Genomic DNA, 15,045 nt, shown 5'->3' on the forward strand with positions numbered 1-15,045 from the left:
ATACTTTTAACGAGGCTGTCGCTCGATCCATCCGCCACCTCACAGCACCATACTAGGTCGCTAGGCCAAGTCGGAGGCTTCCGGTACGGCCCATGAAGACGGTTTGAAAGTTCTGACAGGTAAAATGGCACCGATAGTCATCTCGGGACTGGTTAATCTCTATGGCAAGGCGGCAATACTTAGCGAGTGGCCCCACGTTCGCATCTCAACTCCGCGACCGACACTGCGGGTGTTTATCACGGGACAGATAGGCGCTGTGAAGACACGGATAGTGCTGCCGGTTTGCGGTTGGGGGGCGTTGGCAAATTTAAGATATGACCATATTCTCTCCTCGTGAGCGCGAGATGGGGCGATGGATGATACCATGAGCCCGGGAATCGACTGTCGTTACCATATCGCTCCTTGGAGGTGCTGAAGGGGTCCCGTTGGCCTTGGGAAGACGTGGGATATATCTCCCCTCAAGCGTCGTGTCCTCGGCGCCTCAGTACTGTGGATTTTCATCCCAGCGTCCCGCTACAAGTTTCCTTGCAAGAAACCGACACAAAGATGCGCGTCGTCGCCAAAGCCGTAGCTCTGGTGGCCCTGGCGCCCTGGGCCCAGGGTTTCCACCTGGACAAGCGAACGGCGATCGAGGACTGCCTCGGAAGGTCCGGGGTTCCGACTGAGGCTTATGGGAGTCCAGACTGGCAGATGGACACAACGCCGTTCAACTTGCGCCTCAACTACACACCCATCGCCGTCGCCGCCCCCCTCACGGTGCGCCATATCCAAGACGCGGTTGCCTGTGCGGCCAAGCTCGGCCTCAAGGCCAACGCCAAATGCGGCGGTCACAGCTACGCCTCGTTCGGTCTCGGCGGCGAGGATGGGCACTTGACCATCCAGCTTGACCGCATGAACACGGTCGTGGTAAACTCGACGACCGGCATTGCAGCCGTTGGAGGAGGCTCGAGGCTGGGGCATGTGGCGTCCGAGTTGTATTCCCAGGGGAAACGGGCCATTAGCCACGGAACCTGTCCAGGGTAAGAATAAGCAACCAGCACCTTCTGCCACTCCCAAGGCCACTCCCAAGGCCCCGCCAAGTAGCTAAAACTGGATAGAGTCGGTGTCGGAGGCCATACGCTCCACGGAGGGTACGGGATGAGCTCCCACACAAAGGGACTGGCTCTCGACTGGCTGGTCGGCGCAACCGTTGTCCTGGCCAACTCGACCGTTGTGGCCTGCTCCGAGACAGAAAACCCCGATCTGTTTTGGGCCATACGCGGCGCGGGCTCGTCCATGGGGGTCGTGGCCGAGTTCAGGTTCAAGACGTTTGAGGCGCCGGCCGAGGTAACGTACTTCGTCGCCCAGGTCCCGTGGAAGCAGGACACGGCCGTGGAGGGGCTCAAGTCGCTGCAAGAATACGTTGGCTCCCGCATGCCGAACGAGCTCAACATGCGACTATTCATCTCGCGACAGTTCGCAAACCTGGAGGGCCTCTATTACGGTAGCAAGGCGGGACTGCACGAGGTGCTCGCTCCGCTGCTCAAAAGCACCGGCGCAAGACTTCAGCTGTCGCAAGCCGACGGCTGGCTGGGCCAGCTCAAGCACTTTGGCGGTGGGCTAAGCCTGGACCAGACACGGCCCTATGGCAAGACCGAGACCTTTTACTCGTCCAGCATATACACGCCGGCGCTCGACGACGAGCAGATCAGGAGGTTCGTGAATTACTGGTTCACAAAAGGCAAGGCGACGCGACGCGACTGGTACGTGCAGGTTGACCTGCACGGCGGCGCAAACTCGGCAGTGGCCAAGCCGTCGGTGGACTCGACTGCGTACGCACACCGGCGCCACCTCTTCATGATGCTCTTCTACGACCGGGTCGACGCCAGGGGCCAGTACCCGGCCGACGGGTTCCCCTTCATCGGCAACTTTGTCAAGAGCCTGACGGCAACGCTGGCCGGGGACGACTGGGGGCGGTACATCAACTACCCGGACTCGAAGCTCGACCGACAAGCGGCGCAACAGCAGTACTGGGGTCGGCATCTGGAGCGTCTTCAGAAGATCAAGGCCGATGTAGATCCCGAGGACGTGTTTAACTACCCGCAGGGCGTGCAGTTGCCGACGAGGGGGGAGTGATTTTGAGGCCAGGGAGGTTGGAGGTTGGATGTTGTATCGTTGGTGGGAACGTTTTGTTGCTTCATTGACAGATCATGTGATGGTTCACTCTGCTGGCTTCGATGATGGCAGGCACATGTAAACTCGTAGTTACAGTGCGTCGCACATGGCCATGCGAGGATTGAAACAGAAACGGGGCCTCGACAGGCCCTCGACAGGCCCTCGACAGGCCCTCGCCCCGCTCCTTGACAAACTCAGTGCTCGCTCCCCGCTTGGGCCCCTTGGCCGTCTGGTCTCATTCGCCCAAACTGTTGCGTCGTGCCGACTCGAGACGCGCAGAGAAGCAAGTATAGCATCGCATACCCACCCTGGCTTGGCAGGCCGACGATACAGTACAAAAGTCAGGAGCGTCGAGCCATGGCCTTGTCGATGCGACTTGGGACGGCCGTGCTCTTGGCGGCTGCGGCATCCTCACGCCCCGCTCGACTCCTGCCCTTCTCCGGAGCCTCGGCCAGCAGCATCACCACCACCGCCAGCAGCAGGCCTGTCAGTACCCTCATCGCCGCCGTGCTCCTATTCGCTCCCATGGCGTCGACACACGACCACGCCCACGACCAGATCCCGGATGGCCAGACCGTCTCGGTTGAGCCGATTGTGCGTTGGCCAACCTGCTCCTCTCCCACACCGGTTCCGGGCGTCCCCGAAAGGCGTTGAATAATAGACAATAACTGACCAGCGCCTCTCGCGTGTCTTGACAACAGGACACGACACTATGGGTCCACGTCTTTCTCCAGATGCTCGCCTTTGGCGTGCTCTTCCCCATTGGCATGGTCCTTGGGGTACGTCACTAGTTCGCGCCGCCCATCTGTTCAGAAGGAAACAACACTAACACCAAAGCTCTGGCCCCCTCGCGCAGATCGTCAAGAGCCGCTGGCACGTCCCCCTCCAAACCCTCGCCTCGCTGATCGGAATACTCGGATACGTCCTCGGCCATTTACACGCCGGCCGCGAGTTCCACCCGTCCAACGCACACGCCGGCTTCGCCCCGACCCTCTTCTTCCTCCTCTTCGTCCAGATCGTGCTCGGGATATACCTCAAGCTGCACCTCGAGCGCGGCTTCAACGGTCGGGTGCGGCCATGGGTTAAAATGGCGCACGGAATCAACGGCAAGTTGTTCCCGGTCGTCTCATGGACGCAGATGATATTTGGTGGCATCACGGCGCTGGGCTTCTGCCAGGGCGACCATCTGGGCCAGTGCCTGGCGCACTTCATCATGGGCAGTGCCTTTATCGCCTACGGCTGCATCCTGACCATCCTGCTGCTGGTGGGTCAGTTGTGGCTTCGGCGCCAGAGGCGGTCGCAGGAGTTCTTCGACAGCGCCGTCATCGCCGCCTGGGGCTGCGTCAACACCTTCACCGAGCACCGCTGGGGCTCCGAGTGGACCGGTAACGACTGGCAGCACACGGCCATGGGCGTCGTCTGGTGGTGCGCGGGGCTGGCCGGCATATGGCTCAGCAGGGGGCGCGACGGCCTGCCCAAGCGCAACTTTGTGCCCGGCTTCGTGCTCATCCTCACCGGCTGGGCCATGTCGGCTCACCCGCAGCAGCTGCCCATCAGCGCCGCGACACACTCTGTGTTTGGCTATACCCTCATGGCGGCCGGTGTGTCAAGGATCGTCGAGATTTCTTTCGTGCTCGGGGACAAGAGCGCGGTATCCGATTCCGGCTACGACATTCACAGCTTCCAGTACATCCCGATATTCCTTCTGTATGCCTCGGGATTCCTCTTCCTGGGCGCCACCGAGGAACAGATGGCGCTGGTGGCCCAGACGGGCATCGACCATGTGGCGTACATCCTGATCCTGTACAGCCTCGCGTTCCTGATATTCCTCTTCGTGTGCATGCTCTTGAGCGTCTACGACCAGTCGGCAAACGCGGGCCCCGGGGCCGCCGAAAATGCGGGTCGCGGTACCGTGGACGCGGAGCAGCGACGGCTCCAGGACGCTGAGGAGTTTGAACTTGACGGGTTGATGACGGACGACGAAGACGAAGAGAACGCGGCCAAGCGGAAGCTCCTCAACACCAAAAGGAGCGCCGACGGCGCCGACAGCGGACTGCCCAGCCCTAGCACGTTGGGCAGGAATAGCGATCGGGTCGCCTAAGCAAGGTTACATGTGGCTGTGGCGAGTGGCAACTTGGCAGAGGATGGGGCTATAAACATTTTACGCAGCACCGTAAAGGGCATGGGGCAACGGCCACCCTTGACCCTTGCTTCATTCATTATATACGGCTTTGGGATAATATTTCATTTTCATTTTCAAGGTTGGGCGGCAATGATGGTTTTGGACAAGCGGGATACTCGTATATAGATGGTTAACGACACAAATGTCTTATTTGCAGTCTGGCTGACGTGACCCCTCGATTCTATACCTACGTACCCGCTTCCTTTCATATCATTTTTCCGTGGCATGCTCTCTTCTCTTTGTTTTCTGAATGATTTATTTGTCTCCAGCTTCCCCTAATTCACAATCTCCCGTCACAAGCCAAGCACCCCTGGCCCAGTGTGGGGGCACGGGGGGTAGCACTTGCAAGCTAAGCGTTTCCCCTTGCAAATCTCCCGCCTTGGCACGCTAACAAGACACCGTCTTTGGATGCGACCTCGAGCGACGCTGCTCGAGCTTCCTTCCATCCATCTGTCTGGTCGCGCACTAGACGCGCCAACAATCATCACAGGCACCTTCTCTATCGAGTCTAGAGCGCCTCTCCCCGCTTTTAGTTTTTGGGACCTTCTGGCCAGACATGCAGAGATTGATAGCCCCGACGGCGTCTGCAGTCCTCGTGGTCGCAGCAGCCCGGACATCACGTTCGCCCTCCATATTTGAGCATATGCAAGACCAAGCCCACCCTATACAGGCACACATACAGAGGCACATGGGGCTAAATTCCGAAGGGCCGGGATGATATGGCGTAACGCGTGGTCCCATGCGGGGGCGGATCCTTCCAATCTATGCTTCTGATAGGGAGGGAAGAGAGAGGGGAGGATTGCGTTTCCATCCGCTTCATCCCCACAGATGCCGCCATCACCGAGCACAGCTGCTCTCGAGATAAGAACAAATGGGTCTCTGGCTGTTGGTTGGATCCCGGGGGCCGAGGGCAGAGGATTGGTGCGTTTGGCATCCTTTCTCGCCACGCGATCCAAAATCAATAGTGGGGGCTATCATGGCCATCGTTCCCTTTCTCCTTCTTGAACCAGAAGGTCCGTTTCGGTCAATAGAGTCCGGTCAAGATTACGACGCTCCAGGTGGTACCAAAGGAGGGAACTTCCCATGCCCGCATGATCTAGCCCGCCGCCCCCTCTCGCGCATTCATCCCAGCCTCCCGGTTGTCGCTCAACGTTAATCAGTTGCCAAACCTGCGGGAGGGAAACAAGCTTTTTCGTCCCTCGCTTATGTCGCGCAGGTTGATAGCCCACCCTCCCCTACACGCTGGGAGCGACCTCGTACGCCCTGAGCCATGGGTCCAGCCGTGTCGGTAGCCGGGTCAATCTGGAGTATGATGGATGGCTCCTAGATAATGCTCCAGTCAGGGAAGCGAGGAGGACCTCCCAGCAAGGGCGGGGCCCATGTAGCATCTATCCAGAAGCTAGGTAGATATGATATAAAAAGCCCATGACAGGTCTGAAGCTTCTCCGACATTTCCTCTTTGCCCTTCATCCCAGCCACTCTCTCCCCATCGCGCACTGGCGCCACGTAGCCCGGAAAAACCCTTCGAGACCGACGAGCGAGCCCTGCCCAAGGCCTCCTAGTCGCCAGCAATATGGCAGTCGCCCCAGCCGATGGGCCTGATGCCATCACCCCTGCTGCCGTCGTAGTCGGCCCGCCGCTACCGCCGCCTGCCTCCGCGGCGGCGGCGGCAGGTGGTGGGGATGCGCCAAAGAAGAAACCCAGCATGGACGAGAAGTACACAGACGGCCTCGAGATCTCGTCCGTCGGGGACCGCGAGTCGACGACCTACGACGAGGCGGACAAGATCATCGTGCCCGACGACAGCGACGAGTTCATCGATCCCCGCCTCAAGGACTACCCCGTCAAGCTCGTCGCCAAGACCGTCTCGCTGCACAACGACTTTTCGTGAGTTCCCTTCTTCTCGCCCGCTGCTTTCCACTTAGCAGTGCTGACCCTTGACAATTCTATTCTTTGCGTTCCCCCCTCTAGCGAGCCGATCCTCACCTTCCGCTTCTGGGTCCTGTCGACGTTCTGGGTCGTGACGGGATGCGCCATCAGCTCCATGTACTACTTCAAGCCCTATTCGAGCACCCTGACGAGCTATGCCATCCAGCTGCTGTCCTGGGGCATGGGCGATGCCATGCACCGCTGGCTCCCCGACTGGGGGCTGACGCTACGCGGCCAGCGGTACAGCATCAACCCGGGGCCCTGGAACGCAAAGGAGCACGCCCTCGTTGTTGTTGCGTACTGGGGCAGCGTACGTTCACCGGCGGAAGCCCATCACCCCTGTTATCTTCTTCTTTGAAGGCTGCGACTTTGGCTAACTCAGTGTGATAGTGCTACACCGCCTACGGCCTGGGTCCATTGTCTGCTCTTGAGACGTACTACGGCAAGAAGATCAGTGCTGGCTGGGGGATCGTCTTTCTCCTGAGCACCCAGATGATTGGCTATGGTCAGTTTGTAAAGTGCAGTGACACTTTTGCCCTCTCGGATGGTACCAATGTTAACATCCCTCCTCATTAGGCTTCGCCGGCGTCTTCCGCGATATCCTCGTGCGCCCGCCCAAGATCTACTATCCCGGCGTCCTGCCCAACGTCGCTCTTTTCAACGCCAGGCACAAAAACCCTTCCGTAACAAAAAAGTCGCTCAAGTTTTTTGCTTACGTCGCCGGCGCCACTTTTGTCTGGCAGTACTTCCCTGGTGTTATTTTCCGTAAGTTGGCTCCATGCAGTGAATCCCGCCCTAGACGTGCTTGATGGCCTTTTCAAATGCTAACAACAACATGTCTCGATAACCCTAGCCATGCTGAGCTCCCTCCCGCTCCTCTGCTACATGGGCCATGGGAACTGGCAAAGCTACGTTCTGGGCTCGGGCTACTACGGCTTTGGGCTCCTGGACATCAGCCTGGACTAGAACTATGCGTCCTACCTGCAGCCCATGTACACCCCGCTGTGGTCCAACGCGTCGCAAATCGCGGGTGCCGTCCTGGCCTGCTGGCTCATCTACCCCGTCATGTACTTTTCCAACTCGCTCGGCGCGCTCAACTACCCGCCCATGTCGTCGGGCACCTTTGACAGCGACGGCAACAAGTACAACATCAGCCGCATCCTCACGAGCGACTACACGCTCAACCAGACGGCCCTGGACGCCTACAGCCGCCCGGCCTGGCCCGCCTCGTACGCCATGTACTTCTTCTGGGGCTTCGCCTGCTCCGCCGGCGCCGTCGTCTACGCCGCGCTCTGGTACGGCCGCGACTCGTGGCGCGCCGTCGCCGACGCCTGGGCCGGCCGCCGCAACGACTACGACGACCCGTACCTCAAGCTCATGAGCCGCACCCCGCGTGTGCCGCACTGGTGGTACCTCTCGCTCCTGGCCGTCTGCCTGGGCCTGTCGTTTGGCTGCATCTACGGCGCCGACCTGGGCCTGCCGTGGTGGGGGTTCATTCTTACTGTTGTCATGTCTGTAATTTGCACATGTGAGTATTGTTGCCTTGATGCCCTCTTTTCCTCCGTCGCATCTTTTTCATCAAACATCTGACACCCCCCCCCAAAACCGAATCAGTCCCCAACGGTCTGCTCTGGGGGCTGGCCAACATGCAGGTCGGCATGGCCTTCCTTTCCGAGCACGGCGGGGGCCCTGTTCACCGGCAACCCGAGCGCCGTGCTCACGTCCATGGTGTTTGGGAGACAGATCCTGGAGCAGGTATGGGGACTGCTAGTGGCATTCTTGCTGTCCCCCTCTTGCGCGCAATGCTAATCCCTGCATGTTTTTTTTTCAGAACCTGAACCTCATCTCGGACTACAAGTTCGGCTTCTACATGAAGATCCCGGAGAAGGAGATGTTCTGGGGGCGGGTATACGGCACGCTCCTTGGCCCCTTTGTCAACTACGCCGTCATGAGGCTCGTCATCGACCAGATCGGCGTCGACCTTCTCACCGGCGTCGTCAAGTCCGAAGGGTGGCTGGCACTAAAGACCAAGAACTACTACAGGTATGTGGTGCCCAATGGCTGCTCTCGCCTCAAGCATCCATGTGTCTTTCCCTCGAGCCCCCTTGGCCTCTGTTCGTATCGCGGACTGACCATCTCCCCGACTTTTAGCCTATCCGTCCTCTGGGGTATCCTGGGCCCCAAGGTCTTCTTCTCCTCGGAGTCTCCATACGCCTGGATCTACTGGGCGTTCCTCCTCGGGCCCGCTCTCGTCGTCTTGGTGTATATCGTGCACATCTTCAAGCCCGAGTGGAAGCTCGAGAAGCGCTGCAACCGTAAGTGGACCACCCGGACATGGAATATGGCAAAAGCCCCCCTCCCCCTCCTCATCTTGGTCCTCCGAGCCAGTTCGTTGACCCCGCTCACTAACCTCCTCCCTACTCCCCCCGCAGCCGTCGTCATCATGTACGGCGGGACCATCTTCCCCGTCTACCAGACAACCAACCTCATGACCTCGGCGCTCCTGAGCTTCTTCTTCATGGGCTACATGCTCAGGTACCGCCCAGTCTGGTTCCGCAAGTACAACTACCTGCTCGGCGTCGGCCTGGACTGCGGCACGCAGATCTGCCAGACCGTCATCATGCTGGGCATCAACCTGCCTCACGCCCAGTTCCCCAACGTACGTTTTCCGCATGCCACTCTAGCCGCCCTACCCCTCCCCACCAGGCGGTGGGGCCCGCAGCAGTTTCCCCCAAAGCAAGACTAACGTCGACGTTCCGTTGTTTTAGTGGTGGGGCAATGATGCCGACCAGGTCGACCGGTGCTTCCCGCCGTCGACCCTTCCCCCGAATGCTCTGAATTAGAGGCAAGGAAGGGCTGGGTGGTGGGCTTGGAGACGGTGTGGCTCGGATTTCAGACGCATGCAATCCCATCATCTTGACCACGGCGATATGCCAAGTTTTGAATGCAATAACTCCTTGGCTTTACTTTGGGGGCCACTTTGCTCCTGGCCGCTCTTTTCCGTGAACGTCAACTTTACGTGCTACGGAATGCTCGGGAGTGGCGACCGCCGCAACGAGACGGTGAATCCGATTGCTTTATGCTTGGAAAATTTCTGCACTTTCGAAGCCCAACACATCTCACTACCAAGCGAAAGAACGCGTCCGACCATCAGAAGAGCTAGAACCAGACAAGCGAAATCATTCCACGATGCATATTAGATTTTTACCAATATGGCATCCAATATCAACCGACCGGCCGGGAACAAATGAAAACAAGACCGAATGCCCCCAACAAAACGTTCAGGATTAACCCAATCTTTCAAAACAAGACAATATCGTCAACCCCAGAAAACGCCTCTGAAGCGCCATGGCCCAAGTATATACAGCAGAAAATCGTAGTGGCCAACAAACACCCGTTAGATCAGGTCTAGGTCGACAGCCTAGACACTGGCTGCTTAGAAAAGATAAGAGAAACCCTGTGACAAAGTAAAGAGAGGGAGAAGAAAGAATACAGATAGAAAAAGAAATAGTAAAAGACATTGAATATGGGTATAAGAATAAAACAAAGGATGAGGGAACAAAGGAGAGGGCGGTAGCGGGAAGCTTGTGGGTTGGCGTATCCCGAGCTTGTCCCGCTAGGACGCATCGAAGGGAGAATATAGAAGGGGATGGAAAATGGGTGTGAGATGATATCAAGGAGTCGGCCAGCAGACGGCGGCGACTGGCGAGAGTGAGACGGGGCCACTCTATCCGCTCTTCTTGCCCGCGATGCCCCAGAACTTCTCGGCGCCCCAGGAGCCGGCGTTGTCCTTCTTCCACTCGTCGTCAAAGGGCGAGAAGAGGATGAGGTCGGCGGCGGGGACGGCGGCCCTGATGGACGCGATGGCGGCCGCCTGCTGCTTTATGCCCGGCACGGCGCCGTGGTGGGGCGTCCCGGCGTGCGGCCAGCCCGTCTCGGTGATGACGACGCGCTTGCCGCCGCACTTTGGCTTGAGGTCCGTCTTGATCTTTTGCGCGATGAAGTCGCCCGCCTTTTCGGCCGTCACGCCGCCCTGGTCGAAGAAGGGGTGGAAGTTGACGGCGCAGTAGTCCGAGTCCTCCAGGATTTTCGCGTTGTCGCGCGCCGCGACCCACGTCTCGACTGCCACGACGCTGCCCTTGAAGCTCGTGCCCTTGAGCAGGCCGCGGACCTGCTTGAGGCCGGCCAGGACGACCGCGACCCCCTGGCCCTTGTCCAAGTTCTCGTTGCCGAAGCTGACCGTGTCGACCAGGCTCCAGTCCCCGCCCAGCTGCTTGTCCATGCTCTTGAACTCCTCCGCGATCTTGCCGGGTTCCGTGGTGAAGAAGCCTAGGAAGAGCTTCATCTTGTGCTTTTTGGCCCCTTGCAGTGCCGTGGCAACCTGGTTGCACTCGACGCCGTAAAGACGAACCATGGAGTAGTCCTTGAGCACATTGTCAAAGTCTGCCTGTACTTCGTTGGCGCTCTTGCACTGGTTGTCCTTTTTGAAAGGTGCATACGCGATACCAGGCTTCCCGGCGGCACGAGCCAGCACCTGTGCCCCAGCTTGGCCGTCGTCATCTTGGGTGTTGGCGAGCTCAGAGTCCGCTCTCCTGACCAGACGAGAACCTGTGCCTTGCGTGTTAGTAAAATTTTGCGGTAGCCTGTTACGGTCCTGGGGTTGCTTACCGATGGGGAGGGCACTCGCAACGCCCAGCAGCGATACGAGCGCCAGTGAGAGGATATTTGACCTCATTTTGGTAGGCGCCCAAGACAGCGGCTTATACTAACAACCGAAAAGGGGGTAAGTAACACCAGGTCTCTGGGGAAAGAGGGAGGAAAGCTGGAACACTGAATGAGATGTTAGACGTCGATACGAGCTTGGGGACGAAACAGGATGCTTATAGATGGCTGGGGACCATGGCCACATGGCCCGGCTGGCTCCGAGCGCATCGGTGGGATGGAATGAAGAGAATCGGCGGGAGAGCCCACGAACCTCAGGGGTAGGTTACTTGGAGCGTTGGAATGTTTGTCTCGGCAGAAGAGTGTTGGGTGGAAATGGCGGCGGCGATCCGAATGCGTGCTTGTGAGAGAAGTAAGGAAAACGAGAATAACAGTAATAACAATAAGAATGAGCAATGTTTCGGGTTGAAACCGAGGCGGTAAGATGAGGAGATTTGCTATTGATGAACAAGAGGCAGAACCACCCCCGAGATGTCCATGGTGCCAATCGACAGGTGGTATATATCTTCTTTTTGCCATGGCTCAACCCTCGAGGGGCAGTAACCCGCAAGGCCCAGTCGTGGGAGATAAGACACAGAGACAGGCCGAACCGAACGCAGCGTGGCTGCGGACAGAGCGTGGACTAGGCCGAGGGGGTAGTGTGGAAGGTAAGGAGCGCAGTAAGCCAGCAGCAACAACACGCCTAGCTCTCTGCAGATTCCAACTGCCACAGTCCGGACAGGTGAGACGGAAAATGCATGCGGCGCCTAGCCTCCCCCCGACTTACTACAGGCGGGAAGAAGGCTGCGCCGTCAATAAATGCAACCCTGACTCTGGAATGACGACGGCTTCGTCGGCCATTCTGGCTGCACACAGTCACACTCACCCACTCGCTCGCTCACATTCGGAGCTGGGACGTTGCATATGCTGGAAACACCAAAAGGGGAAGAAACAAAAACTCCCCACCGAGACCTTTCGGTATGAGCATCGAACCAGCCAAGGGCTTGGTCGACTCTGCTCGTCCGGCCGGCGCATTTCGCCCAGCGCATCACCGGCAGGCCGAGCAAATAGACTGCTTCTCGGGCCTTTTTTGTGGCGTCGTCGTCGAGCGTCGCCGGGCCAGCACGGGGACGGCCAGATGAGAGTCCAGACCGAGGCGGCGGCCGTTTGGGGGGGAAAAGGGGAGGGGGTTGTCCTCGTCGCAGAGGGCATTAGTGCATTCCATGTCTGCGCAGACGCGTTTGGTCGCGCGAGGCTAAAGTTTTGGCGAGCTTGGATTTGGGGGACACATCGCTGGCAGCCGAAAACTGCACCACGCAAGAGAGCCCGTGGTGCCGGCATTTGCTGTCTTCGGCTTCAGGATCCGTTCTGTTCGAGCTTCGTGGGCTCCCTTTCGACCAAGTGCCGAACCGAGCGTGGACTGAGCACCAAGAACCGAGAACACCAATGGCGGAAATCCCGCCTAGCCCAAAACAGAAGGAGGCCATGCCATTGGGGCTTGTAAAAACCAATAGGGGCGGTGCTGTGCCTTGAATGCCGCACCGCCATGCCAACAACAATGCAGGGACAGTAAGTGCCCCACTAGGGGAGTCAGCAATGGACAATCTCGACTGAGAAGAAAATGAAGTAACCCAGAAATTCCGACGGGTTGCTGCCCAGGAATTAATCCAGAGCAGAGTTTCAGCCAAGCAAGCAACCGACAGAGTAGACAGAGGTCAAAAATTGAGAAGAACGGCTACATGATGCTACTAGAGCCCAGAGTCGTTGGCATTCCCCCATAGCCATGGCCGGAATTCCGGCGTGGTGTCAAGGTAGAGATGTATTAGCCATTAATTTAGTTGCTCGCTCCATCTATCTGCAGCCTGTTCGCCTAGCTGGCGCTCGCCATCGGGATCTATAAACTCTATATGCCTGGCACGCAGAGCCCCAGCCAAGCAACTTGGAACAGCAGCTGGCGACAAGATGGAGGGGCCCGGGAAGAAGAGGGTAAAAAGGTAAGCTGCTTGGCGCTCTACGGGACCAATCGATGCTGATATGGCATTCGGGCCTCGGCAGTCCAGCTTCACGCCGCCACGGCTGGCGCGAGCTTGGCGTTGCTCTTCATCACCTTGGTGATGGCGTGACGGATCGTGGTGCCCGCACGCTCAGTGTCCTTCTTGGAAAGACCCGACGTAACCGACACCTTGAGTGCTGGAGTAACCTTGAAGCTCTTCTCCTTGGGGCTAATAGCGTCGGTAACGGGCTTTGTCCTCATGCGCGTGATCCAGACACCGTTGGCCAGCGACTTGGGGTGGGACATGTGATGTTAGCCTTGTGGGCAAATAGCCAGTCGTTGTGCCAAAGGTGGAGGGGAAGGGGATCGGCAAAAGAGTGCTCGCAACTAACCTCATCAACACACTCCTGCAGCAGGCGCGACTGATCCTCGTCCGTTAAACGCCTGGACGCGACCACTTCAGGCTTAAGCACAAGAACGAGAACAGGGTTCTCGGGGTCACTGGTGCAGACAACCCAGTCGCTGCGCGGATCCAGCTGCGCCCGCATTGCCTTGATGTTCTCGCGGCACTGCAGAAGAATCTCGGGATTTGACTGCAGCAGGTTCAGCGTCTCGCTCGTCGTCACGGCGAGCATTGCCGGCAGCGCTGCCGAGTACGTGTACGCCGCCGAAGTGACCCGCTGGTGCGTCACCACCTCCTGAGTGCCAGCACAGAAGCCTCCGCCCGAGCACAGGGCACCCGCCATCGAGCCTACGATAACGTCCACCTGTGTCGGGTCCACGTTTTGTGCCTCGGTCAGGCCCCGACCTGTCCGACCCAGTACGCCAAACGAGTTGGTTTCGTCGAAGAGGAGGCGGAACTTGTACTTCTCCTTGAGCTCAATCTGGACAGACAGAAGCGACATGTGTCAGCGCCAACATGATCACGGGAGGGGCGGGGCGAATGGCAGGGGGTGGCCGTACAAGCTTGGGCAGGTCGGCGCAGTCGCCGACCAGATCAGACAGAGCCTCGATGACCACGAACCGCCGGGTCAGTTTCTTCGCCTTGGCCTGCTCCTGTGCCACCTTGGCCATTGCGGCCTCGAGCTCGTCCAGGTCGCCGTGGCCGTGCCAGCGGATGCTGCTGCGGCTGAGCTCGAGACCCTTTCGGATGGAGTAGTTGCAGGCGCGGTCGGCGATGATGACATCGCCACGCTTGCAGAACGAGGGGATGACACTAGAGACCGTCGAGAAGGCATGGGCGTAGATGATACAGGCCTCGGTTCCGATGTAAGCGGCGATGTCGGCCTCGGTCTTCATGTGGACGTCCTGGGTGCCGTAGAACTGCGGGGGGCCGCAGGGACCAACGCCGTACGTGCGCAACGTCTGGATCGCCTTTTCCTTGATCTGCTCGTTGGCGTTGAAGTTGTAGAAGTTGCTCGACGCCAGGTTGGTCACGGTCCGGCCGCTCGCCAGCTTCGCCTTGGGGCCCGTTGGCCCCACGATCACCGGCAGCTTTTCGGCCTCGGCCTCCTCCTGCGGTGTGCGGTCCGGCACGAGCGGCTCCGGCGTCCAGTCCTCAACGAGCTCGTCGATCTCCTGAAAACACAGAAAAATAATGTCAGTTAGCTGACCGAGGCCCCGCGCGCTCCAGTATTCACCAGACTAGACGTACATCATCTCGAAGCTTGATGAAGTTCTGCTTGTGTGTCGAATACGATGGCGCGAGGAGGTAGCGGATGAAGAAGACGACGAGGACGAGCTCGATGGCGGAGCGGATCGGGTCGTTTTGGTAGCTCGACTGCACGTAGCGGATCAGGACGGCGGAGCCAGGCACCTTCTGGAACGCATGCGACACCTCGTGCAGCCACGCCGTCGCCTGGCTCTGAATGTCGTGGAGGTCCATGGCGGCAGTTGCGCGCACTGGTCGTCGGGGTTGAGTTGCAACCCAGAATGAGGTATGTCGGTGTGAACAAGTTCATCTGGCGAAATCCAATGCCATGAAGAGAATTAGGATGGAGACCCTTTCAGGCGACTTGGGCCTCTTGATCCAATCACGCCCGAATCCCACTCAGGGGACGGACAGGCAGGAGGACGGGGGACGGGT

General features: G+C 58.7%; 5 protein-coding genes across 5 annotated transcripts; 3 read left to right on the top strand and 2 right to left on the bottom strand.

The window, feature by feature from the left end:
• Positions 1-473: 473 nt before the first annotated feature.
• On the top strand, positions 474-2,115 carry GGTG_05727 (glucooligosaccharide oxidase; the record flags this gene model as incomplete). The annotated part of the gene is made up of 2 exons (XM_009223533.1): positions 474-1,019; positions 1,098-2,115. Exons 1-2 carry the CDS (start codon positions 547-549, stop codon positions 2,113-2,115), a joined length of 1,491 nt encoding a protein of 496 aa, XP_009221797.1. The 5' UTR covers positions 474-546.
• Positions 2,116-2,347: 232 nt separating this feature from the next.
• On the top strand, positions 2,348-4,514 carry GGTG_05728 (hypothetical protein). The gene is made up of 3 exons (XM_009223534.1): positions 2,348-2,748; positions 2,856-2,933; positions 3,011-4,514. Exons 1-3 carry the CDS (start codon positions 2,512-2,514, stop codon positions 4,253-4,255), a joined length of 1,560 nt encoding a protein of 519 aa, XP_009221798.1. The 5' UTR covers positions 2,348-2,511; the 3' UTR covers positions 4,256-4,514.
• Positions 4,515-5,909: 1,395 nt separating this feature from the next.
• Positions 5,910-9,275, top strand: GGTG_05729 (oligopeptide transporter 6; the record flags this gene model as incomplete). Its single annotated transcript, XM_009223535.1, has 10 exons — positions 5,910-6,223; positions 6,308-6,575; positions 6,656-6,770; positions 6,842-7,030; positions 7,119-7,177; positions 7,253-7,780; positions 8,097-8,308; positions 8,417-8,580; positions 8,698-8,924; positions 9,034-9,275. 10 exons carry the CDS (start codon positions 5,910-5,912, stop codon positions 9,106-9,108), a joined length of 2,151 nt encoding a protein of 716 aa, XP_009221799.1. The 3' UTR covers positions 9,109-9,275.
• A 157-nt stretch (positions 9,276-9,432) lies between these two features.
• Positions 9,433-11,780, bottom strand: GGTG_05730 (hypothetical protein). Its single transcript, XM_009223536.1, has 3 exons — positions 11,241-11,780; positions 10,934-11,095; positions 9,433-10,873 (listed from the first exon to the last, which is right to left on the bottom strand). Exons 2-3 carry the CDS (start codon positions 10,998-11,000, stop codon positions 9,993-9,995), a joined length of 948 nt encoding a protein of 315 aa, XP_009221800.1. The 5' UTR covers positions 11,001-11,095; positions 11,241-11,780; the 3' UTR covers positions 9,433-9,992.
• Positions 11,781-12,706: 926 nt separating this feature from the next.
• GGTG_05731 (serine palmitoyltransferase 1) lies at positions 12,707-15,042 on the bottom strand. Its single transcript, XM_009223537.1, has 4 exons — positions 14,614-15,042; positions 13,923-14,537; positions 13,352-13,843; positions 12,707-13,250 (listed from the first exon to the last, which is right to left on the bottom strand). Exons 1-4 carry the CDS (start codon positions 14,842-14,844, stop codon positions 13,029-13,031), a joined length of 1,560 nt encoding a protein of 519 aa, XP_009221801.1. The 5' UTR covers positions 14,845-15,042; the 3' UTR covers positions 12,707-13,028.
• Positions 15,043-15,045: the final 3 nt, after the last annotated feature.

Source organism: Gaeumannomyces tritici (assembly GCF_000145635.1).
Source record: "Gaeumannomyces tritici R3-111a-1 unplaced genomic scaffold supercont2.3, whole genome shotgun sequence".
NCBI lineage: Eukaryota > Fungi > Ascomycota > Sordariomycetes > Magnaporthales > Magnaporthaceae > Gaeumannomyces > Gaeumannomyces tritici.